General features: G+C 34.5%; 1 protein-coding gene across 1 annotated transcript in view; it reads left to right on the top strand.

The window, feature by feature from the left end:
* Window positions 1-24735, top strand: part of RASA1 (RAS p21 protein activator 1) — a 109567-nt gene that overhangs the window by 57754 nt on the left and 27078 nt on the right. Inside the window, exons 7-13 of the mRNA XM_021008047.2 lie at window positions 770-822; window positions 2020-2170; window positions 5639-5717; window positions 13439-13559; window positions 14309-14465; window positions 17556-17643; window positions 20048-20125. Coding sequence (XP_020863706.1) covers window positions 770-822; window positions 2020-2170; window positions 5639-5717; window positions 13439-13559; window positions 14309-14465; window positions 17556-17643; window positions 20048-20125 — 727 coding nt within the window. The remainder of the gene's footprint in view (window positions 1-769; window positions 823-2019; window positions 2171-5638; window positions 5718-13438; window positions 13560-14308; window positions 14466-17555; window positions 17644-20047; window positions 20126-24735) is intronic.

Here is a 24735-nt window from a genome sequence, read left to right as displayed (position 1 = left end):
TGAGTCCTTAGCTTCTTTAAAGGTTTATGTTAGATGCTACTTCCTATACCTTTTCTGACGCCCCTAGTTGTTAATATTCTTTTCTCCTGTCCTAAGTTGTCTTCCAACCCCCTCTCCCCTGCCCCTGTTGATCTATTTATATATTGTACCCCTTTGAGGACAGATGTTTTTCATTTTTGTCTGTGTTTTCCCTGTGACTAGCATAATGTGTTGCACGTAGTAGGAGCATATAAGTGCATTACAGTAAATCATATTTAAAGTAGTCAGTGATGATTCTAAGGTTCTAAACCTCAATTTTTAGTGGACCCGGTCTGCATGGTTTCATTATTTCTACAAACAATAACATTTGAGTAGGAGTAAAGGAGGTAGATGGTGGAAACAAACCAAGGTTAGAGTGAACTGGAGTAAGTTGAAGTTACAGAGAAGCAGATTTTGGCTTGTTTTAAATAAAACTTTTGAACTTCAAAAGTGGAATAGATATGGTGAGTTCTTTTTTAGGAGGCCTGTGGAGTAGGGAGTAGGGGGTGGAGACTAGGGATGGGGGTTGTTTGAATTGAGGCTGGCCAGCTACTTCTGTTGGGGATATTGTAGAAGAGATTATGGGTCAAATAGAGTTTCTACTAGGCGGCTTCTTCTGTAAGTTGACTTTTCACCCAATCCATTGTGTTTTCTTTGAATATGACTTAGTAAATTAATTTTTAACCTTTATCCATCCATATTAAAGCAACAAAGATATACTCTTGAATTTTCTCTTTATTTTATTTTTAAGATGGTTCCATGGGAAGATTTCCAAACAAGAAGCTTATGCTTTATTGATGACAGGTATATATTTTCTGACTGTTAATGTATACTTAAAAAACCTATAAATTGGCTTATTTTCATGTCTTTCAGATGTTTTGTTTATTAGTGTTTCATTTATACATAATTATTTGTTACTTGGTAATTGATAACAGTTGGGATCTGTGTGATGTATTAGATGCTATCCCCTGAGTAGTCAACTGGCAAGTTGGATAATCTGTCAGTCTAGTTCCTTATAAAATGAAGATGATAATTTGAAGTACCTTTATTCAAAAGTTCTTGTATGAAGAAAATGCTTTGCAAACCTTAAAGCACTATGCAGATATGAATTATTATCTGATAAATTCACTAGGACTGGGGAATTGCTCTTTATTTAAAAACCTTGATTTTTGGGGAATGAAACTAAAGGTTAGGTAAGGAGAAGAGTTCATTGACATTTTAAAGGGTTTTTTGTTTGTTTTTGTTTAAAGTTCTGCACTTTTCATTTCAAAAATAACATGTTTGTGTATAAATATGTGTGTGTATATGTTTAAAACTTTTTACCACCATGTTCTGAGACATCGCAGGAACTAATTACAATTAAAGTAGCTTAAATAATTGGGACTTATTTGCAGTTTTAACTTTTCTGAGACATTCTAATTATTGAAACATATTTGATGAATTTGCATATTCATCCCTTTGTTCATCACCAAACACATAAATTTAATTAATCTAATTGGCAAAAGCATCTCCTTTAGAAATATACATAAAATGATGAGTTAATTATGAGCCAATTATAATATGAATTTAACTTTTTTTAGTCTTAAAAGTTCAGTGGAATTTTTTTGAATGATTACCTTATTATAAATGAGGCATTTATAGAAATGTAAGGTCATGAAGCAGAGTGCTTTAATATACTTCAGTGATACTTCAGTACAGAGGTAGGAATGGTGGCATGTCACAAGAAGGAGAATTGGATTGGGGAGTCAGAAAATGTCCAGGGGAAAAACAGTTAAAAAGTTGCTTAGAAAATTCTTAGGAAAAGAAAACACACACACGCACACACACACACACACACACACACACACACACACACACACTCTCTCTTTCTCATACTCACACTCACACTCTCAACGCTCTGTATATTTTACCACTTGTGCATATAAAGTGCAGCCACTTTATGAAAGGTTTTAGGATGACTGAGGTTATAAAAATAATTGGTACTTTATTGTATTTTCACAGTAGGTCAGGTTTGCAGTTTCCTTGTGAGGCCATCTGATAATACTCCTGGTGACTATTCACTTTATTTTCGGACTAGTGAAAATATTCAGCGTTTTAAAATATGTCCTACACCCAACAATCAGTTTATGATGGGAGGCCGATACTATAACAGGTGAGTTATAAGAAGTGTGAGGTTTTATCTGCCTTTGGCAGCCTGGAGTAAATTTTTATTGTCTTTGTATTTGGACTCTGAGATTTTTAAAAATATCTTTTCCCAATCTTTAAAGTCACATTGCCTTTAAATATTAATTGACATCTATAACATGCTCAAATATTGTTCAGAAACACCCCAGATGGTGTTGAATTTAATTTGTAGTAATCTGAAGGTTAATCTATAGTAACCTTTTCATTACACTTGTATCTTACGTTTTTTTTTAAAGGATGGAATGATAAAATAGAATGAGCTTTAGGTAACCATGCATACTATTCTTTTTTTTTTTTTTAAGCAATAAAATTAATTTTTTTTTCCTTTCGGGAAAAGTTGGTTAAAATGGCCTCAGATGCCAAAAAAAAAAAAGAAAAGAAAAGAAAAGAAGGGTTGAAAAATATAATTAGATAATTCCTTTTGGGATTGCTAATTTGTTAAGTCCTGACTTTTAGCTTGGATGTCTAGACTGCAAGGAAATTGCAAATCAAATTTCTAACAATGAGTCCTTTGCTTAGAGCAAAAACTCAAGGTGAAACAGTTAGCTACTAGGTTGATTTAGAAAAATAAAAATTAGTACAAGAAAACCTAACAGAGAACCAGCATTTTTGAAAAAAAAGGAAAACATCTTCCATTTTATTTGCTAAGTTAAGTGAATGAGTAAAATTTCCTATATTTGATATTTAGAGAGTGACATTGTTCTCCTCTTTTGGAAGACAGAATCTGTTCTTGAAAGATTTTGCTATACTTTATTCTTTTAACGTAAGGCATTTTATTTCATTCCAATTAGAATTTCTCTAACTTTCAGCTTGACTTCTGAGTGAGTAGAAATCTAGCATCTGGTTTATCAGAAAAAATAATCAAGTTCTCCTAATTGACATACATTTACCTGATAATATTAAGACATCAAGTGGAAGGCATGAGACTAGACAGTTGGATTCCCCTATATACCTCACACATAAGCTCCTTTTGAGTAACTTCAACATTACATTCTGGTTCTAGATACCCTCACTGAAAATCAGTCTAGGTACAGTTTGATTTTACTTCATGAAAGTAAATTAATTTTTCACATGGTCGTGTCTTCTAGTGATCTGGAAAACAAGCTAACATTTGAAAACTAAGCTTAACTGGATTGACAAAGGTCTGCTTTGGTGAATGTTGTTGAAGATCAGATGATCTAAGTATCTACTTGTTTGAAATGTATTGTTTATTGAACCACTTACCTTCTATCTAATCTAAAGTATCAAAGCTTTACAAAGATAGAATTTTTTTCCTGAATACTAGAAGCAGTTTTTGTGGTAGTAAGGGTACTATTGAACAGTAAGGTAAAAGAATTTGGTGTAAATTTCTTCTGTATTTGTCATTTGCATATAGTTTATTGAGTAAGCAGGCAATGTGAAATAATTTCTTTAAAAGTATACTAATTAGTTGCTTTAGCTACATCCCTAATTTTTATTTTTCAGACTTTATTATAATACAAATGTTGCATTTCTAAAACTAAAATGAATTTTTAAGAGATTTTGAACATTTCAGGGTTTTTATTTTTTTAAGAAATCCAAATGTTATTTGACTTGAATATGTAGATGGCATTCTTTTTGGAAAATATATGATTTCTTAACATTTTTAGCAGAAGCAGATAATCTGTTAGGAAGTTTATGCTGTCAGTTTTGTATTTTTTTATGAGTTACGTATGCTTTAGGAGTCTATCTATCACAACTATAACTTTATCTTTTCTGTTAAAGTCAAAGTAAAACCATCCTTGTTGCTCTTTAGGTGAAGAGAGGTAGTAACTGAATCTACATCCCCAAATCATTATGCACCTTATTTAACTAGTACCTTTTATGATGTTCTGAATAGCTTTGTAGCCTGAATTTAGGGAACAGTAGGAATGGCCAGTCACATATTTATCAAATGACCAAAGTCATTGTAGATTTTTACAATAAAAGAGATGTGATTTCTGACCAAGATTCATAGAACTTTATTTTTGAATTGACATAATTAAATGATCATCAAACACTCATTTTAAAATATGAGATGATAAACATTTTAAAAATTAAATATACTTTCAAGAATTTTTTCCTTAGAAAAATGTCACAGACACAGAGCCCATGGGGATCAGATAGACTTTCCTCTTTGTAAATTTAGAAGAGATCAGTTAGAGAATGTCTTCTTTGTGATATTTATTACCACTCTTTCTTTTTTCTTGTATTAAATAACATTTAGAATTCAGTTCATCTATTCATCTTTTTCATGTGACCTCTTCAAGTCATCTGTTTTTACTTTGTGCTGATTAATTTTGTACATTTTGCATTTTCTAGTGAAATTAAATTTTTTCATCTTTTGATTACTCTTTTATTAAGAGTAGAGGAGTAATCAAATGACAGAGAAAAATAAAACCTTCAGTATTAAGAAATATTTTCCTTGCTGTCTCTGAATTTTTTCTCCTTAATGAAATAAGGAAATCTTGGAATTTCAGATTAGTCTTAAGGATAGCATAGCATAGTGAAAAAAGCATTGGACTTAGCAAATCTAGATTCTGACCTTCCCTTTCTTAATTTGTAAAATAGGGACAATAGTGTGCTGCCTAAGGCACCAAATTGTTCTGGAAAAAGTACTTTGTAAGCCTTAAACACAACGTATAAATGTCAGCTATTAGATTATGGAGAAACCTAACTTACTTTGCTATATATTATTTATCGTTAAGTAGAAACTAAGTATGGGAAATAAATTGTAAACTTTATTTTAGGTATTGCTATCATTTAATTTCAGTTTTTATTCATATCTTTTTCTTGAAATACTGAATTATTTGTAATTTGTATTTGTATTTTCGAATAAAATTATGGTCCTTTCTTATATATTTATTTATTTTGCTCTACTGGGAGTATAGTAGTGACATTTATGAAAGAGACGTCAAATTTTCCTTTGGGTTTATTTTTACCTGTCAGACATAGGTCCTTCAGAATGAAATTATAGCCTAAATGCATCTGGTAATTAGAGAAACACTATAAAGGAGTTTTGGTGATGAGAATAATTAATTTAACATAACTTATTGATTGCTAGGTAAATGGAGTGCATCTATCAGTTCTTTCATTCCAGTCTTATAGAAGAAATTTAATAAAAATTAAATGCTTCTAATCTATTATCCGCCATTTCACAATCTCAGCTAATAGCAACTTCTTTATTTCAAAATTTTGGTAGTATTGTTATTGACCAAAGGAATCTTGATTTAGGTAATAACTTGATGAAGAGTTTTTATTTAAATCCAGTATTATTATGAAGAAAAATTTCATTAATGTTTTCTGAGTTGTACGCTGTGGAAAACTTGCTAACATGATATAACTCCACTAACTGGCATGTGATAGTTAAGATTAATTTATTTTAACACTTTTTTGAACATTATACAAATTGTCAGTTTTATAATTTTTATGTTCATAGCATTGGTGACATCATTGAACATTATCGGAAGGAACAGATTGTTGAAGGCTACTACCTTAAGGATCCTGTCCCAATGCAGGTAAGGGTTTCATACCCTGGAGGCCCAAACAATATTTTGAGATTTGTTTTTTTTTTAAGGTCTTTTTACTAGTATACATTCATACATACATTTTAATATATATATACATACATATATATGTATATATGTATATGCATGTGTATGTATATATGTGTGTATACACACACACACACATATTTAAAATTCACATAATTAAGTCTGTGAAATTAACCAGAAAAAAGTAAAAGTTGAATGAAGAGAAAATTACAGGTTGCTTAAGTAGCAACAAGTTTCTTCAACGTAAAAGCAAATTGAAAAATCCTTTTTGATTTCTGAAATTTGAACAGTTGTAAATTCCTGGAGGGACTTGTGGGGTTTACATCTTTTGTCATCCTAGGTAATTCTTTCTTTGTAGTTTACATAATTTATGTCAGCTATCTTACAATTTTCCCTACATTTTTCCCTTTTTAAAAGTTTCCTGAAGGAGTTCTGGTCTAGACCCTGTGATTTCATTGCTATGGAAAACTCCTCAGTATGAAGCTCTTTCCTCTGATGCAGAACAGCAAGTGACCCTTAGAAAACTAGAGATTTACCTGTGGCATTGAGAAGTTAAATATCTTGCCCATGATTACACAGCTGGTGTGTCAGTGGTAGGACTTGAGTCCCTTTTTTGGTGATTCCAGGGATTGTTAAAGACAAAAACTGCACTAAGACTTTTCAGATACCTCATAGACTCTTAATGGTTGTCGAACTGAATTAAATTTCTGAATTCTTTATGTCGTGTTTAAATGCCATCATGGCTGTCTTCTGGTACTCTGAAACTACTCTTCACTTTTTGTGTCATCAGCTGGCTTGTTTGAGGGGATGTTAATTAACTTTGATATTTGTAGCCTAGTAAAGCATGATTGTGTGTTTTGTGTGTTTGTATATGAATATATACACATGTACATGTATATGTGTATTTCCTCACATGAATATCTTTTTAATATAAAAGGCTACCCTTTTCCTTTTGTTTGTTTTGAGGAAAGTATAGCTATCTGGAGCCATGGTATAGTCATGGGTTTCATCCTCCCAAATGTGATACCTGCAGTCAAGTTTGCCTTTTTAAATAAAAACTGGAGTTCCTTCTGTTTGTTACCTAAACTTTTGTGTGTGTAGGTATGTAAAGTCATGGGTTTAAGTGCAGGGTCCTTTATTGGATTTTTTTTCTCCTGTGAACTTCTGTGTGTCAACAATTATTATTCAGCTTATTCTTCTTCTCTGTGTAACTTGGCACATATGCATTGATATTTTTCCTCCCCCGTTCTTTTAAATTTAGATTTTTCTTGACTGTTACATTTGCTAGATATCTAGGAAAATCTTTCTAGACTTTGTTAGGCATGTTCCACATTTGGCCAAGAAGCTATCATTCTTTTTTAAACTGTATTTATGTTTTTCCACATTAATTTTTCACTTCAGCATCCCTTAACTTCAAAAGGCAAGAGTGAGGAAAATAAAACCTGTTTCCTTATAACAGTACAGCTAGGTGGTGCAAAGGATAGAGTGCCAGGCCCGGAGTCAAGAAGATTCCTCTTTCTGAGTTCAAATTTGACCTTAGATATTCAACTAGCTTGTGACCCTGGACAAGTCACTTAAACCTGTTTGCCTCAGTTTCATCATCTATAAAAATGAGTTGAAGAAGGAAATGGCAAACTACTCCAGTATCTTCGCCATGAAAACCCCAGTTGGGGTCATGACAAGTCAGACATGACTGAAAAACAACTGAACATCATGAATCATGCCTTAAGATTCCTTGCCCAAGGCTTCATATCTGTTAGTGATATGCTTCTTCACATTTGGGCTCATGTGAATTATGAGTAGTGGGTAGTTGTCGTCATCCATTTTGATAAGCTTTTGCTATGCCTTGGATATATCCTTTCAGGAAGACAATAGATCTTTCATTTTGTTATCAGGTCTACAAATAGTCATCTTATTACCCCCTAAGGAGTGTATCACTAGCTACTCCTGCTCTTTGAATTTTCATCTGACACTTACTGGATGATCTCCTGATTACTTTTGTGGCTCTACTGTATTATTGTTTGCAGGACAGGCATCATTCTCCTCTTTTGAAAGAGCTACAGTTTTGATTTGAGGCTCAGAATGTACAAATCCTCTATCTCTTTCCTTTCCTCTCCATGTAATAATACTCTTCAACATCCTGACAAAGATTACATCTCTCCTTTACCTCAGGTCCCTTTTATTCCAGTTGAAGTTGTGCTTCTCTTTCCGTTAGGTTGACTTCATTCTTCTTCACAACTTAAGAGTGTGGAGAGGCATTCTTTGAATGCATTCATTTTGTCCTTCTGGAGGGGAATTAGCCTATACTTTGAACACAGATAACACTCGCTCATCTGGGACAGAAATGCAAACATGGAACACTTGGTGTTTGTCACTGCCTGGATTTTCATTTTTTTTTTTAACCTACTTGTGGGAATTTTTACCTCCACTCTAAGCTCATAGCTGAAACTTTTACAGCCAATTATTGTCTCTTAATAACTTGACAGTTCTACTCGACTTCATTTCCTTAGCCTCAACAGTTCTATTGCTATACTTACCTACTTAACGTTTTGCCTTATACTAACCTATATATTTCACCTATTTGGCCTGCACACAAGTCCACTCTTGCCAGATTGCTAAGCTTGTGATTGACCTAACTACATGGTCTTCTTTACCTTTCCTTATCTTTCCACTGATCTTACCTGATAATATGTATTCAAGGGAAGTAACAGATAGCATCAACAGCACTTGACAATTGATAGGCTCTGGAGGGTAAGGGAAAATGAGTCAAGAATGACTTTAAGGTTGCAAACCTTGTGTGACCAGAAGGATGATGGTGCCTTTAACAGAAATAGGGAAGTTTGGAGGATGATGGGGAGAGATGATGAGCTCCGTTTTGGACATGTGATACTCTTGGGCTGTCCACATAGAAATGTTCAGTAGGCATTTGGCAATGAACTACTAGAATTTAAAAGGAAGAATAAAGCTAGTTTTATACGTTTAGGAATCATCTGCATAGAGGTGATTGAGACCTTAGGGACAGAAAAACAAGAGGGCCTAGGACAGAAATTCAGGGGATATTGACGTTTACTGGGCAGAAGATGGATAATGATGTAGCAAAGATGATTGAGAAGGAACCATCATAAAGACAGAAGGAAACAAGGAGAGAACAGTGTTATACCAGGCAAAGTATGGGAGAATTGTATAGGGCCTCAGGGAGGTCAGCAGAATCCAGAATCCAGAATTGTGGAATTAAACTGAGTAAGACTTTTTACCAGTTAACATATTGTTGATTATCGGTAGTATTGTTAGAGTGGTGGAGTTAGGGGCAGCTAGGTGGTGCAGTGGATAGAGCTCTGGCCTTGGAGTCAGGAGGACCTGAGTTCAAATGTTACCTCAGACACTTGATACTAGCTGTGTGACCCTGGGCAAGTCACTTAACCCTGATTGCCTCACCAAAAAAAAAAATAAGCAAAAAAAAAAAACATAGAGTGGTAGAGTTGAAAACCAGATTACAAGGGGTTGAGATGTGATAGAATTGAGAATATGGAGACAGCGAGTTTAGATATTCTTTCAAGGGGTATGACTTTTGTAATGGAGATTGATAAGGTTATATAAAAGTTTTATTTTATTAGTGGAGGAGACCTGGACACATTTATAGGCAGGAAGGAACTAGTGGATAAAGAGAGAGTGAAGGGTGTGTGTGTGTGTGTGTGTGTGTGTGTGTGTGTGTGTGTGTGTGTGTGTGTGTGTGTGTGTGTGTGTGTGTGTGTCTGTCTGTCTGTCTGTCTGTGTCTGTGTGTCTGTGTATAGCAAGCTCCTGAGAGAGATGTCAATTGTTCCTGGATAAAGTGAATCTTAGAGGAGAGGTTGGTGCATTATGGCTGTCAGGGGAGGGTCTGAAACTGGCATTGAGCAAGGAGTATGCCTTCTCTTCCTCTTACTCCATCCATTGTATTGGGAGAAGCAAGTGAAGAAGCTCACATTACTGGAACAGAGATAGAATTACAGTTAAAACCTGATTTCATGAATGAGGGAAAAGGTAATTCAGTTAAGATAGAATAGGAACTACAGAGATTTAAGCATTAGGGCTTAGGGAAGAGTGGGGCTAAGATACATGGATATAAGGGAGTGATAACAGGTAGTTAGTGCCTTAAAAGATGACTGAATCACAGGGATTGGGAGAATAAGAGGTGAGAAAAATATGAGAATGTTGTGATGTTGTGGCAGCTGGTACTTCCACCCTTCAGGGTTCTGTAACAACAGGAGTAGTACATCATCAGTATTTTCTTTATCCAGATACCAGGGGAAAAGGTGTTGAGCCAGCAGAGGTTGAGATCTAGTCCATTACCTGGGTTTGTAAATACATAGTGATTGGGTCCCCAGGCAAATAACCAAACTCACTCTCTGTACCATTTCCTCACCTTATTCCAGGATGGTGGTGGTGGTGGTGGTGGGGTGACATATCCCCAAAAGATATCCTGCATGTGTAACAATCATTTGGTTTTGGTTTCCAGTTTAATTTGTTTCTGAGATGCTGATTTTGGAGGAATACCTAGCTTCAAGAAGACTGATACTGTGTTCTGGTCTTGAATGAGTCCTGATTTACATGAGAAGCCTAGTGTCTGGCTTAAGTGAAGAAATGCCTTAGTTAATGCCTTTTTAAATAGTAGTGGGTTCCAGAGTGAGAAAGATTCCAAATCCAATCTCAAGAAGGAGTTACTGTTAGAATTCTGTGCTTCTGGATCAAATAATAAGAATCCAGGGAATAATTATGTACCAGGGCAGGAACCTTGGTGCTAGGTTACCTACCTGGAATCCCCTTAGGAACAGCGGGATTCCTGCAGTATGGAAATAGTTCAATATGGGGCCAAAACACAATGTTTAGAAAGGGCTGGAGCCTATAATATGGACCAAGTCTCTGAGGTCTGGATCCTTGTTTGCATATGGCAGTTGCCACGGCACCAGATGTGTAGAAGAGGTCCTTGCAATTCCCTTTGAGCATCATGGACTACATTGGGTACATTTTTGGACTTAGAAGAGCCTGTCTTGTTTACTTTATTTTCCTCTAAACAAACCTAAGGCCTCTTCTGATTGCTAACATTGCTATCTGTGAACCTTCAGAACACTGCAAATGCCTCATTGACTTGACTTACAGTGTTTTCTACTGCAGCTATAATCCTCCATGATTTGTGCATTCATATTGATGACCTTTATAATAATAGTAGCTTCCATAAGGTTTATATACCATTTTCTTTCCAACAGCCTCCTAGAATAGGTAGTATAAATATTCTGGTTTTATATATAATGAAAGTAGGCTCAGAGAGATTAAGTGACTTAGCTACAGTCATGCCCCTAACAATTATGAGCTCAAATTCTGTGAGCCTCATAGGGTCCATTGGCCTCTCAGATCGACCTAACTCCCATGACTTCCATCTCAATCGTGAACAAGTATTTATTAAGTAATCTCTAATTCGTCTATAGTAGTGGCTACACATTTTAGATGTAACACTTTATCACCTAGAACTGTTGAATTACAACTGAAAGATACCTTAGGCTTATCTAAATTCTCTCTCATTTTTCAAATTAAGAAACTGAAGTTCAGAGAGTTGAAGTGACTTACTCCAAATTTATATAAGGAAGTAGCAGACCCACAATCTGATCTTAGATCCTCTGACATGTTTCCTGTTATACCATGCCTCTCTCTACTCAGTTTCCTATCCTTTAATCCAGTCTTGTTCTCTGTTTTTTACTTCTGCTTTGATATTACCTCCTTTCTATAATAATTAGTCATTTCAACAATGCATTATCTTCTAGTCTTGAATCTTTTCTTTTCACTCTTCCCATTCATCATTTTTTCCACTCCTACTCCCAAGCTTGTCAGCTGTGCTGTAGTTTCAGTAACTGAGTTCACTACAAATTATACTATCTACCCTCAGATGGGCCCATAATGATTCACAGTTTTTAAGTCTATCTTTGATTGAACCCCGTACATCATTTCTCATAGGGCCTAGTCTAAATTTTCTCCTTTGTCCGCAAGCCCCCAACTCCTTTTCCATTCCCCTTTGAGCACAGGACTTGATTCTCCTCCTTTATTGAGGGTTTGAAGCCTGCTGTCATGATCTCGTTCTGTCATGTTGGGTGTCTGATTATGGTCATCAGCATGAGTAAATGAACTATGAATGAATGAATAAGGCATTTATTAACTACTTCCTATGTGTAAAATACCTTGCTAAGCATCAAGTATACAAATAGAAGAGGTAAAACAGTTCTTACTTTCAAGGAACTCACAACTACAAATCAGATGAAAAAAGTTCCAGGGTTATGAGGATACAGTGACAAAGCAGATATTAATGCTGCCTCTTTCCCATCATTATTTAATGTTACTTTTCCCAGAGTTTTTAGGTTCAGGGTTTGATAGGAGATGGTAGTCAAGAAGGTGGTTTAACTTGTGTTGCACTTGCTGCCTCCTGTCCCTCCATCATAGTGGCTGGCTGGCCCTGCCCTGTGTGTGACAGGTGGGTGGCAGTTGTTGGGGATGGCTAGTCCCTTCTCTGCAGGAGTTGCTTCCCTAGATGATGGCTGTTGGGACTGGGCTGGAAGCAGGAAGGGTGGTCCAAGAGATACCATCACTCCCAGGCTTCCTGTGCCTGTTGATCAGCAGTTGATGATTAGAAAGGTGAATCCCCTCTCCACTGTCAGGAGAACCTCACAGTGATGGCTATGGAGGACTAAATTGGAAGCAAGTCTGGTGGTTTAGGTGACACTGTTATTCCCAAGTCTCTTTGTGTTTGGTGTCTTGGGCTGTCCTCATTGGGGGCTAAAGAGAGATTTTGGACAAATTGGTCATGGTGGTTTGACTTTTCTGGTATATGCTTCCTCAAGGATTATATGAGAAGCTACAAAATATGCCTGTGAGAAAGCAGTCTGACTGACGTCACTAATGAAATAATGAATACAAATTTATACAGTTTTATTTCAGTAGATAAACATGAAATTAATCTAGGAGAGCAGAAATTGTACCTGGCTTTTGTCCATTTGTCCTCTTAGTCTTAGTATGCTGATTTCCTTAGATCAGGTCTCTTCCCACATTCTGGTAGATCAGCGATTTCACTGCTATGGATACTCCTTCCAGTAATGAAGCTGACAACCTTGTTCATGCCCATTCATCCATGAAACTCTTGTCTATGTCCTTCTGTAAATTTGCCACAGGCAGTGCATCATATGGACTTTCCTCACTATTCAAGGTTATAATGGAGTTCAGTAGTTATCCCTAGTTCTACATGACAAGCCTTTCTTTTCTTTGATTTATGCGTTTCTCTGATTGTAGCTTTTACATTGCTTGCATGTGAAATATATGTTCCCAATTAATTGTAAATGTGAGCTTTATTGTATCATGTTATATTGTAAATTAAGTGATTTTAATGGGTTGCTCATGATATTTGAGAACTCTTCCAATACTTCTTTGAAAAGCAAGAATTCTTTTTTTTTTTTAAATTAGCAAGAATTCTTTATATGTGAAGCCTCTCCTTGATTTATCTGTTAGGCAAATTTAGGATTTGACATGACTTTTTTTTTTTAATTGAGGGCACACGTGCACTTCCTTCCTTAATTAAGTAACCACAACATAGATTTATCTCAGATTCACCAAGGAGTTGTATTTGAGAGATATTTGTTTGTGTACTTTTTTTTAAATTTTTAATCAGCATCAAGAACAAGTACTTAATGATTCGGTAGATGGCAAAGAAATCTACAATACAATTCGTCGCAAAACAAAGGATGCATTTTATAAAAATATAGTTAAGAAAGGCTATCTTCTAAAAAAGAGTAAGTATGATTTTTTATTGTATTTTAAAATATTTCATATTTTGCTTATTTTTTAAGTTGAGTCATTCATATTAGACAAAATGAAAGTTTGTTTTTAAATATACTTATTATATAATATTGCTTTTTTTTTCCAGCTAGCTTTGACTATTATACAACTTTTTAAAAAAATGTAAGGGGTGTAAATAAAACCCCTCTTAAGTCTCTTAGGTTTAAAGAACAAATGACCTCTAGTTCTTTTACCTCAAGCTTTAAGGAGCATACAGTAGTCTTGAGCACTAAGACAAATGTGTGTTTTACAGGTATTTGAAGGGAGTATTCCCCATTATGTGGAATACTAGCCCTTATTGTTACTCTTTGAAGTGCTTTTTAGACCTTGGTTCATTGAAGCACTGGAGTATGGAAAAGAGCTAATATAAGGTGGAGATCTTTTTACTATTTCTCTAAGGCTAGAGAAAAGTTAATTTTGTGTTAATAGAGTACTTTAAAAATACATGACAATTTGTAGTAAGCAAATGCTTTGATTAGAGGATATATTTTAGAAGTTTCTAGGCATTTTTATTCATTCTGCAAGAGTTCTTCGTTTTCGATGTACAAGATTAAAATTTAGAAGGGGCAACTGTTAAGATTTTAGTTTTGTGTAAGGTTTAAAAAATTTTGTTGAAACATTAATTTGTTTCCAGTAATGTGACTTTTAGCTTTTAATGTTTCTTGGGGAAAAAAATGAAAATAATTACTTTTTTTTGGGGCAGGCAAAGGAAAACGGTGGAAAAATTTGTATTTTATCTTAGAAGGAAATGATGCCCAGCTTATTTATTTTGAAAGTGAAAAACGAGCCACAAAACCAAAAGGATTAATAGATCTCAGTGTTTGTTCTGTCTATGTTGTTCATGATAGTCTGTTTGGCAGGTAAGATGATTTTTTTTCTTATTTATCTTTTGGGGAATTTTCATGCCATTATCACCACCAGAAACCGCCCCCCCCAAAAAAAAAATCTGCTAACTGCTCAATCCAATAGCCTTTTCTTAACTCTCATTCTTTTTGATCTCTCTGTCACTTTGTGGAAGATCAAATAGAATGAACACTTTTCACACAGATAAAGTCAGATCTAAACAACTGGAAAATTATCAAATGTTCATGGGTAGGCCAAGCCAATGTAATAAAAATGACAGTTCTGCCTAAATTAATTCACTTATTCAGTGCCATACCAATCAAAGTACCAAAAAACTGTTGTAGAGCTAGGAAAAGAAAATAATAAAATTCATCTGGAAGAACAAAAGATTAAGGGAATTAATGGGGAAAAAAATGTGAAGGAAGGTGGCCTTAGCTGTTTCAGATTGCAAACTATATTATAAACCAGTAATCATCAAAACTATCTTGGATTTGCTAAGAAATAGAGTGATGGATCAGTGTAATAGATTAGGTGCACAATGCTCAGTAGTAAATGACAATATTAATTTACTGTTTGATAAACTCAAAGACCCAAGCTTTTGGGACAAGAACTTATTATTTGACAAAAAACTGCTACAAAAAAATGGAAAACAGCATGGCAAAAACTAAGTATAGACCAACACTTCACACTGTATACCAAGATAAGGTCAAAAAAGGACATCAAGGGTGATACCATAAACAAATTAGAAGAACAAGAATAGTTTATCTGACAGATCTATGGAGAAGGGAAGAATTTATGATCAAACAAGAAATAGAGAGCATTATGGGAAGTAAGATGGATAATTTTGATTATTATGAAAGATTTTTGCACGAACAAAACCTATGAAACCAAGATTAAAAAGAGAGCAGAAATCTGAAAATTTTATATAGCAAGTTTCTCTGCTAAAGGCTTCATTTCTTAAATATGTAAGGAACTGAGTCAAATTTAGAAGAATATAAGTCATTCCTCAATTGATAAATGGTCAGAGGATATGAATAGTCAGTTTTCAGATAAAAAAATCAAAGCTGCCTATAGTCATGTGAAAAAATGCTCTAAATCACTATTGATTAGAGAAATGCAAATTTAAAAAACTCTTAGGTACCACCTCACACCTATCAGATTGACTAATATGATAGGTATTGGGGGGATATGGGACAGTTGGGACACTAATTGTACTGTTGGTGGAGTTGTGAACTGATCCAGCCATTTTGGAGAGCAATTTGGAACTATGCCCAAAGGGCTATGTAACTATGCATATAGCAATACTACTACTAGGTCTGTATCTCAGACAGATTGAAAAAAAAAAGGGTGGGAGAGGAAGGACCTATTTTTATAAAAATATTTTTATTAGCTCTTTTTGTGGTGGCATAGAATTGAAGGTTGTGAGGCATGCCCATCAATTGGGAAATGGCCAGCTGAACTGGTATATGAGCATGATGGAATACTGTCATGCAATAAAGAAATGGGGAGAGGTAAGATTTCAGAAGAGCCTGCAAAGATTTACATGAACTGATGCAAAGTGAAGTGATCAGCACCAGGAGAACATTGTACACAGTAACATCAATATTGTATGATGATCAACTATGAATGACTCACTATTTTTAGCAATATAGTGATCCAAGACAATTAATAAGAAAAGACTCTTGATATGATGAAAAATACTATCCATTTCTTTTTTTGTTTGTTTGTTTTGCTAGGCAGTGGGGTTGAGTGACTTGCCTAGGGTCACACAGCTAGTAAGTGTTATGTGTCTGAGTCTGGATTTGAACTCAGGTCCTCCTGAATCCAGGGCCAGTGCTCTATCTACTGCGCCACCTACCTGCCCCTCTTCTCTCCACTTCTGATTGATATACCCTTGCATGCTTCTATTTTTTCATTCTTTTATCTTTGTTCTGTTGCTTCTTGATGTCTCATCCATTTTCTCAATTCTAATTTTTAAGGAGTTATTTTCTTTGGTGAGCTTTTGTGCTTCCTTTTACATTTGTCCAATTTTGCTTCTTCCATTTGTCCAAGTTCTTTTCTTCAGTGACTTTTTGTACCTCTTTTACTTTTAGGCCAATTGTCTTTTTTAACTTATTTTCTTCAAGATTTTTTTTTTTTGGCGCTTCTTTTACCAGGCTGTTAATTCTTTTTTCATGATTTTCTTGCATCACCATTCCTTTACCCAATTTTTTTTTTCCTATTACTCTTATCTCTTTCTTTAACTCTTCTAGAAATTCTTTTTGAGCTTTTGTCCAGTTAGCATTTTTTCTTCGAGACTTTGGATGTAATTGTTTTCATATTGTTGTCTTCTTTTGAGTTTGTCTTGGTCTTTTTTGTCACCATAGTAGCTTTTTATAATCAAGTTATTTTTCTGCTGTTTATTTTTTCCAGCCAATTTTTCCACTTTGAACTTAATGTTGAAAAGTTTCTCTCTGCTGTACTGGGGCTGTGGGGTTACTGTCCCAAGCTTCAGGCTTTTTTGTGCTGCTCTTTTCAGAGTTAGTTCTGGGGGTCTGGACTTTTTGATGCTTCCAAGGGGAGAAGTTTTGTCACTACCCTTCTGGTCTGTGCTCTTTACCTTGGAACTGGGGCCAGGTCTTCTCTTCCCTTGTGACCTCCCTTGCTTCTCTCTAGGCTGGAACTGGACACCCAGTGCTAGCAGAGAGTCCCCTGTAACCTCTGTCTAATCAGTTGTCAAAGCCCACTCTCTGGCTTATTGTCTCTGGGTTGCGAACTCCCAAAGTTTCTGCTGCTGCCACTGCCATAACCATCTGCCAGTCCTTATCCCAGTGTCATAAACTTCTCCTGTTTACTCCTTAAGTGTCTGAGACTCAAAAAATCTTACCCAAACCTTTTGGTGGCTCTGCCATTCTACAATTTTATTTAAGGCATTATTTTAAAGTTGTTTTGGAGAGGAATGTTGGGAAAGTTCAGCTGAGTTGCTGCATCTATTCCACCAGCTTGAAGATGTTTACTTTCAAAAATTTGAATATTTTTATTAGTAAGGTAGCAATATAATTATATTACTATTGATTTTGGTTAAAAAAATTTTTCAATAATTTTTTTTGTTGTTTATGTTTTTAAAGGCCAAACTGTTTTCAGATAGTAGTTCAGCACTTTAGTGAAGAGCATTACATCTTTTACTTTGCAGGAGAGACTCCAGAGCAAGCGCAGGTGAGAAACTTATTTCTTTCTAACGTAAACTTACGTATTAGAATGTTTCCTATTTGGTCATTTTGGAGGAACTCCCTCAGATAATATAAGGAAGACAAGGAATTTGCTCATCACATTTTATTCCAAGGAACAAAAAAAGGACTTTCATAGATTTGTGAGAACTTTTCATAAGAAATTCTTTACAGTAATTTATTTAAAAGAATAACTGGTAGCAAATGAAATACTTCTCTTCCTTTTAAAAAATGAAATTATTTAATTTTGAAATGAGTGCTCATTTTGATTATATCTGTGCTATAAAAAAATTCCTTGACATTCTTAGCATAGTACAGACAGCAGCAAACCAGTTGGCTTTGTTACAGAACATTATGTATTCTTTTCTTTTTTTAAATCCATGTATTTAAAATAGAATTCTAGTCATTAGGAAGAAAAAGTACGTGGCCTAGATATACACATCCTTAGAATTATTCTTTACTTCCTTCTATGTCTCTTCTAATTTTATTACTTTAGCTCAGAGTATTAAGTAGTTAGGAATATATTATGTAATGCATAGTCATGTGTGTATGTTTGTATGTGTGTTTATGTATTTTTAAAATTAGTGTACCAAATTTAATGAAGAAATGTTCCTGAAAAATCTAGCTTTTCTAAAATATCAGACTTTTTTCATAAAATAGTAACTTGCAAGTAGTGTTGTTATAAAGTATGTAATTTAGGTATAGCTCTACTGTTGACCACTTTGTGAATATTTGATGCTCTGTGGAAGAGGTAACTGGAGGAAGAAGGTGGCTTTGTCTAAAACTAAAGGTACTAATATAATATAGTGACTATCCCTTGGGCATAAGTGATTCTCTAGTTATGCATCTTGTCTGAAGCCTGTGTGTGACACTGATTCACATTAAAAAACAGAACAAACTTTTTTTAAATCTTTATATAAAGAATATGAAAAGCTTATGGTCCTGAAAAGAACATTTGCATTTCATATTTCAAGTTTTGTCTCTTGAGGCTTTGCAGAACTTCTCAGTTAATTAAAATACCTTGTATTTGTGTAGCAGTTGTACAAAAATCAAACCTGTACAATATCTCTCTTGAGGTATATATCCCTATTTTGCAGATGGGAAAAACTGGGGCACAGAAAACTTAGTTGACTTGTTCAGTGTCGCAAATGTTAAAAGTGGAGTTAGGAATAGAACCCAGCACCTCTGGATCCTCTGCTTTAATCACTTTACCATGTTTCCTCTTTCTATGTGAAGATATTCCTCACACCCTGAGGACAACTCTGTGTAAGTTTCGCATGTCACACAATTATGTGGATAGCCAGTTCTGTAATTTTCTTCCATTGCATTTACATTCTTTCTTCCTTGCTCCTTAGTAACTTCTATGCAATATGTGATTATTTTCAGGTTTCTGTTAGATAATTGGTGAACTTTTGAGTTTTTGACTGAATTCCTTGCTTATGCTTTTAACTCTCTGCTCTATTGCAGTGGTTTTACTTTAGATATTGGCACAGCTCAAGGAAACTCATTAAATAGCTTCCAAATTCAGGATATAGCTAATAAAAAAAACACAGACCTTTGTAGACATCTGTAATCCAAAGTGAAGTATATGTACCATTTATTATTTTTAAATACGCACAAAGCTGTTATTTCCCTTCCCCAGAGCATCTTCTATTTGAAAGTCGTTGAAGTAAAACTATACTTTAAATTGAGTACCAGGAGAGCGGCTTAAGCTTATAGTACATTTAGTTTGTTCTAGCCTTTCAAACTTATGTTAAAAAAAAAAGTAAAACAAAAACCAAACTCTTGAGATTCTGGCTCTAAGTATAGTAACATATTTAATAAATTATTTTTTGTATTACAGTTTAATAATACATGTTAGGCTTATCATCAAATCAGTCTTCATTTAATCAGTTTGTTAGAATTTGACATCATACACACACACACACACACACACACACACACACCCACACCCAGCTTTAGCTGTTTACACAGTTTAACTGCTTTATGTTTATCCAACATTGTATTTACTTAGCAGAAGTACTGATTTATTTTTTTAAAAAATGTAATTTTTTATGAAATGCAAATGCAATAGTGACCATTTTTTATTTAGTACTTAATATTTGCTAAAAAGAGCCTTTTGGTATGTAAAATCTTTGGAAAGTTGAATACATGGACATTATTTTTTGCATATATATGTACACATGTGTCTTTAGTGTGTATACATATGCATGTGCATGTATACATCAAAGTACATTTGAGACTAAGGCATAGAAGCAAAAAAAAACCCACACTTCTACCATATTGTGTTAAACTATTAGCATTGAATTAGTGTTAGATGCCAGATATACATATTAAAAATGTGCTTACTTTGAAATATTGGGAATATTTTTTCCTTTTTCTTTTTTTGGTAGGAATGGATGAAAGGTCTGCAGACATTTTGCAATTTACGAAAAACTAGTCCAGGAACATCTAACAAACGCCTGCGTCAGGTGAAGCATTATAGTTTTCTTTTGGCTTGTTGATTGCAATTTTAAGCATAATATATTTTGGAAATTCTGCTAAATGTAACTTGTAAAGGTAGTCTGTAATGTAGTTGTGAATACTGATATGCTTTAAATATACTATAACACCTAGGCTTGGTTGGGAGAATAACATTTTATTCACTTTTTACTATTCCTTGAAGTTTTAATTTTTATCCATCATCTTTACTCTTTTGGAGGTCCTATTCAAACACAAGGACATCTCAATGGCCTAAGTGGATTATTCCTAGATTTTACATCTTTTGTATCTCTTAATAATGTGAAACAAGCACACATTGAAAAGAGTCCATTAATTCTTACTTGGTGGAAAACTGATGTCATTGTCCAAAATTAAGAGTTTTAATGAAATATCTACAACAAGATTGTTTAATTTTAGTTTATTAAACTGTATTTGGGCCAAATTTTTATGATTTGTGTGAGTGACAGCTGTAAAGTATTATGCATTTTCTTTATTTATTGAAGCTGAAATGTTATTTTAATTGTTATCAAAAATAAAATGAACTGGGTTTAAAAAAAAACCCCATAGATATTCGAATGGGTGCTGTAACAAGATTCCTTGTTGTGATGCCCAGGGAACTTGGAGTAACACCTCATAATTTTGTTGTTCAGGTGTGTCTGACTCTTCATGACCCCATTTGAGTTTTCTTGGTAAAGATACTGGAATGGTTTACCATTTCCTTTTCTGGCACATTCTGTAGATGAACTGAGGCAAACAGGTTTAAATGACTTGCCCAGGGTCACACAGATAATAAGTATCTGAAGCTGGATTTGAACTCAGGAAGATGAGTTTCCTGGCTCCAGGCCTAGCACTCTATCCATGCATGACCTAACTGCCAAATATCTCATGAAAGACCACCATTATGAAAGCCTAATGTGCCCTAGATTTTCCTGTAGTGTATTACTTCTGTTTTTTTCTTTCCCAGTCATTCCTTGCATTTCCCTCTTCTATTTAAATTCCAGGTCATCCTGGGATTACATAAATAGCTATTTCTATGTGACTTATAAATTGACTTTTGATGCCTGCCTGGAGAATTAACCTTGTTAGTAGTAGAACCAGTAAACTTATTCCCTTTGTGTGGTTGTTCAGTATTAGTGCCTACTAAACTATTTTCATTTTCCTTTTCTTCTCTTGTTTCTCTGGAATATGTAATAATAAAAGTTGTTCTTATATCTGTTTAAACATATCTTTTTAGAAACCAGAAAATTAAGTTAAAAAGGGTTCCTGTTGCGATATGGAATGTGCACTATGGAGTTTTTTCCTGGGGATTGAGGATATTACTTCAGTTAATGTTTAATAATTCTTTGACCTCTGAATTTACTGTTAATTTTTGACAAGGATACTCTTGTTTTTATAGCATAGGGAATTTTTTTTTCCTCCCAGAGTAATTATATGAGCACATTATGGAATCAGCGTCTCCCTTCTGTACTTCATTTCGTCTTTATATTAGTTCTATGGTTAGAGAACATGTTGTGTATCTTTATGAGAAAATGATTGGAGAAAGTTTTCTTGTGAAAAATAGTTGTAGGGGACTTCTGAATAAGATGGCAACATGGTGTGTTGTATAGGAGTTTGAATTGTCCCATTTTTATTCCTGTGTTGCTTATAGTAAGAGTACCAGGTCAAATAACAATTAATAAATGCATAGAGAAGCATCAGTGAACTTTTTTATTAGCCTAAGAGTGCACAAAAAGACAGAAGAAGTTGTATGTTCTGAAAGAGGAATTTTGCCAGAGAAACCAGCAGGACTACAGGTAAAGAAACCTAAAACTCATGGCAGCACTATCATTTGGAAAGCCCTAGGGAATACAGCGACTATCAACTCCCAATCAAGGAAACTCCAGAAGGAACAGAAGTCATCCCCAACAGGGAACGGCAAAGAAGAAATAATACCCTGATCAGGGAAGTTCAGGATGGAATGTAAGACCACTCAGAATCCTGATCAGGAAGTCTTGGGAAGAACAGAGGATAATACAACACCTTGATAGGGGAATGATGATCCATGTTAATTGTTCAAGAAATTATGAGAGGGACAAAACATTCTCCAAGACCTTGGTCAGGGACGACTCAGGGCAAAAGAGAGCACCCAGCACCATTGTTGCAGAAGTTTCGGGTTCCTGGTACCCTGCTCAGGTTCAGTCCTCTACAGAGCACTTACCAGGGCACAGAGAGCAGACAAACCAGGGAATGTGAAAACTAGTAGCAGGAACCTAAGAAAAAAAGGTAAGGAACATCCCATCCAATGATGGAGGAGGGTACAGAGCCTCTCCCTGGACTGTGTCCCAAATCAAGGATTGAGGCTAAACAGAATTTTATGAAGAAACGTTATGGATTAAGAATTGTCTGAGAGGAAAGAAGAGTCTACAATTATAAGCAAACTCTCAGACATGAAAATAGATTGGGCAGAAGCATTGCAAGAGTAACTGGAAAAATGAAGCAAGAGATTATAAACAAAATGAAAGCTATGGAAGGAAAGAATTAGAAAGAGAATTAATAGCTTTGAACATAAGGTGATAAACCATACTCCCAAACTGGATTCTGTGAAAATTAGAATGGACCAAGAAAATCATTGACACAATAAGATAATAGGAAATACTAGAATAAATCTAAAACATTAGGTACCTACAATTGATAATAATAGACTTGGACAACAGTTGAGAATTTAAGAGTATTCAAACAATTGAAAACTGTAAATAACCAACAGCCCCAAAAATCTTAAATATGATATTTCAAGAAGTCATAAAACAAGGAATCAAAATCAGGATGATGTAAAACTTTATAGTTACATGATAAAGTAGAAGAAATCTTTAATATGCTATTCTGAAATGCAAAACATAGAGACCAACAATCAAAAATAACTTGAAAAACTGAGCATAATCCGAAAATGAATAAAATGAGTCTTTAGTTGAATAGCAGTCTTGTTTCCAGATGAAAATACCAGATCTGAGTAGAAAGGCCAAAATAAACACAGGGATCAAGAAAAAACAAGAAAGACAAATATATTTGGGGAAATGGGAAGGGATTATACAGTGATGAAAAATTTTTATTCTAAGAAGAGAGTCAAGTGTCCTTTTAGAAACTTAAAGTCTTTAAGGGTTGTAGAAGAAGTTATGTAAGATGAGCCAAGGATGTAGCGAATGGACAAAAGGAGAAAAAAAAATTGGGGCAAAGCTTACTATTTCTTCCAGGTGAGTAAGAAGAGTATACAAACAGGGAACAAGGAAGTGGGTGCCCACTTGCTTTTACTCTTATCTAAGCTGGACAATGAAGGGTTGAAAACCCAACAGTTTAGTTGTTGAAATACATTAAATTAAATTCTTGAAGAAGGAGGGGATGATTAAGAGGGAGTTTAGTATTGAAAAGGAGATAATTAACAGGCAAAAAAAAAAGTTTGAACTAAAAAAAAGTGCATTGTGAAGGAGAGATTTAAAAAAAAAAAGGTTAAGAACCAGTGATTGAAGTTTGGGAAAGGGAAAGGGTGAAGGGCCTATTGAATGGAAGTAGATCACTTCAGTTACATTGAAGTAATAACATTACTATCATTGATCATACTCTTTCACTGCCGTTCTCTTTTTTATAAAGAGGAGCTTGGAGCAAAGAGAGGAAAAAATAAAATCATGGCCATGAACCTAAATGGGGGGTAAACTTATTCATGATGAAATGGAAAAGGATAGCAGAATGAATTAGGAAGCAGAACCCAATACTATGTTTATCAAAAAACCCCAAAAAATTTGAAACAAAGATCCTGGAGCAGAATTTGTTATGGCCAAGTGAACTTAAAAAAAAATGGCAGGGGTAACAGGCTTGATCTTAGCCACGTCAACAATAAAAATAGATCTTATTAAAAGGTATAAACAGGGAAGATGCATTATTATACTTAAAGGTATGGTACACAGTTTAAAAGATCAGGACTTAATATATATGCACCAAGTGGTATAACATCTAAGTCAAGAAAAAGTTAATCAAATTAAAGGGAGAAATAGCAAAATTATAATAGGAGACCTGAATGTGTATGTGTATTCCTTTCAGACCTAGATAAATATAACTAATGGATAAACAAGAAAGAAATTAGGGCCTTGAGTAAAATTTTATAATAGTTAGATATGAGAGAGCCCTGCCAATTACTGAATGGGAGTCATAAGATCAAAAGTGATATAGATGTGTTTCATTTCTGTGTTTTGACAAATTTCTCAAACTTTACCATATACTAGGAAAAACTTCATAAAGAAATGGAGAAACAGTAGCACATCTCTTCCTTTCCTCAGTGCTTATAAAACTTATAATTAATAAAGGTCTTTGAAGAAATAATTCAGTCTTAATTGAAGACTGAAAAACCTAATCCTAAAAAATTGGTGGGTCAAAAAATAAATCACCAAACAGTAAAGAATTTCATCAAAGAAAATGAGACAACATTCCCAAACTTTTGAAATAAACCGAAAGCAGTCATAAGGTGAAAGTTTATCTCGTAAGCATTTTTATTTGGGGTGAGCGTAAGAGAATAGGAAGCACAGATCAATAAATTAGGCGTGCAACTAGAAAAAAAAATGAAAAAAGCATCAAA

Source organism: Phascolarctos cinereus, unplaced genomic scaffold (genome assembly GCF_003287225.1).
Source record: "Phascolarctos cinereus isolate Bilbo 61053 unplaced genomic scaffold, phaCin_HiC Scaffold_4;HRSCAF=312, whole genome shotgun sequence".
Classification (NCBI taxonomy): Eukaryota; Metazoa; Chordata; class Mammalia; order Diprotodontia; family Phascolarctidae; genus Phascolarctos; species Phascolarctos cinereus.
This window is presented reverse-complemented; position numbering and strand designations above follow the sequence as displayed.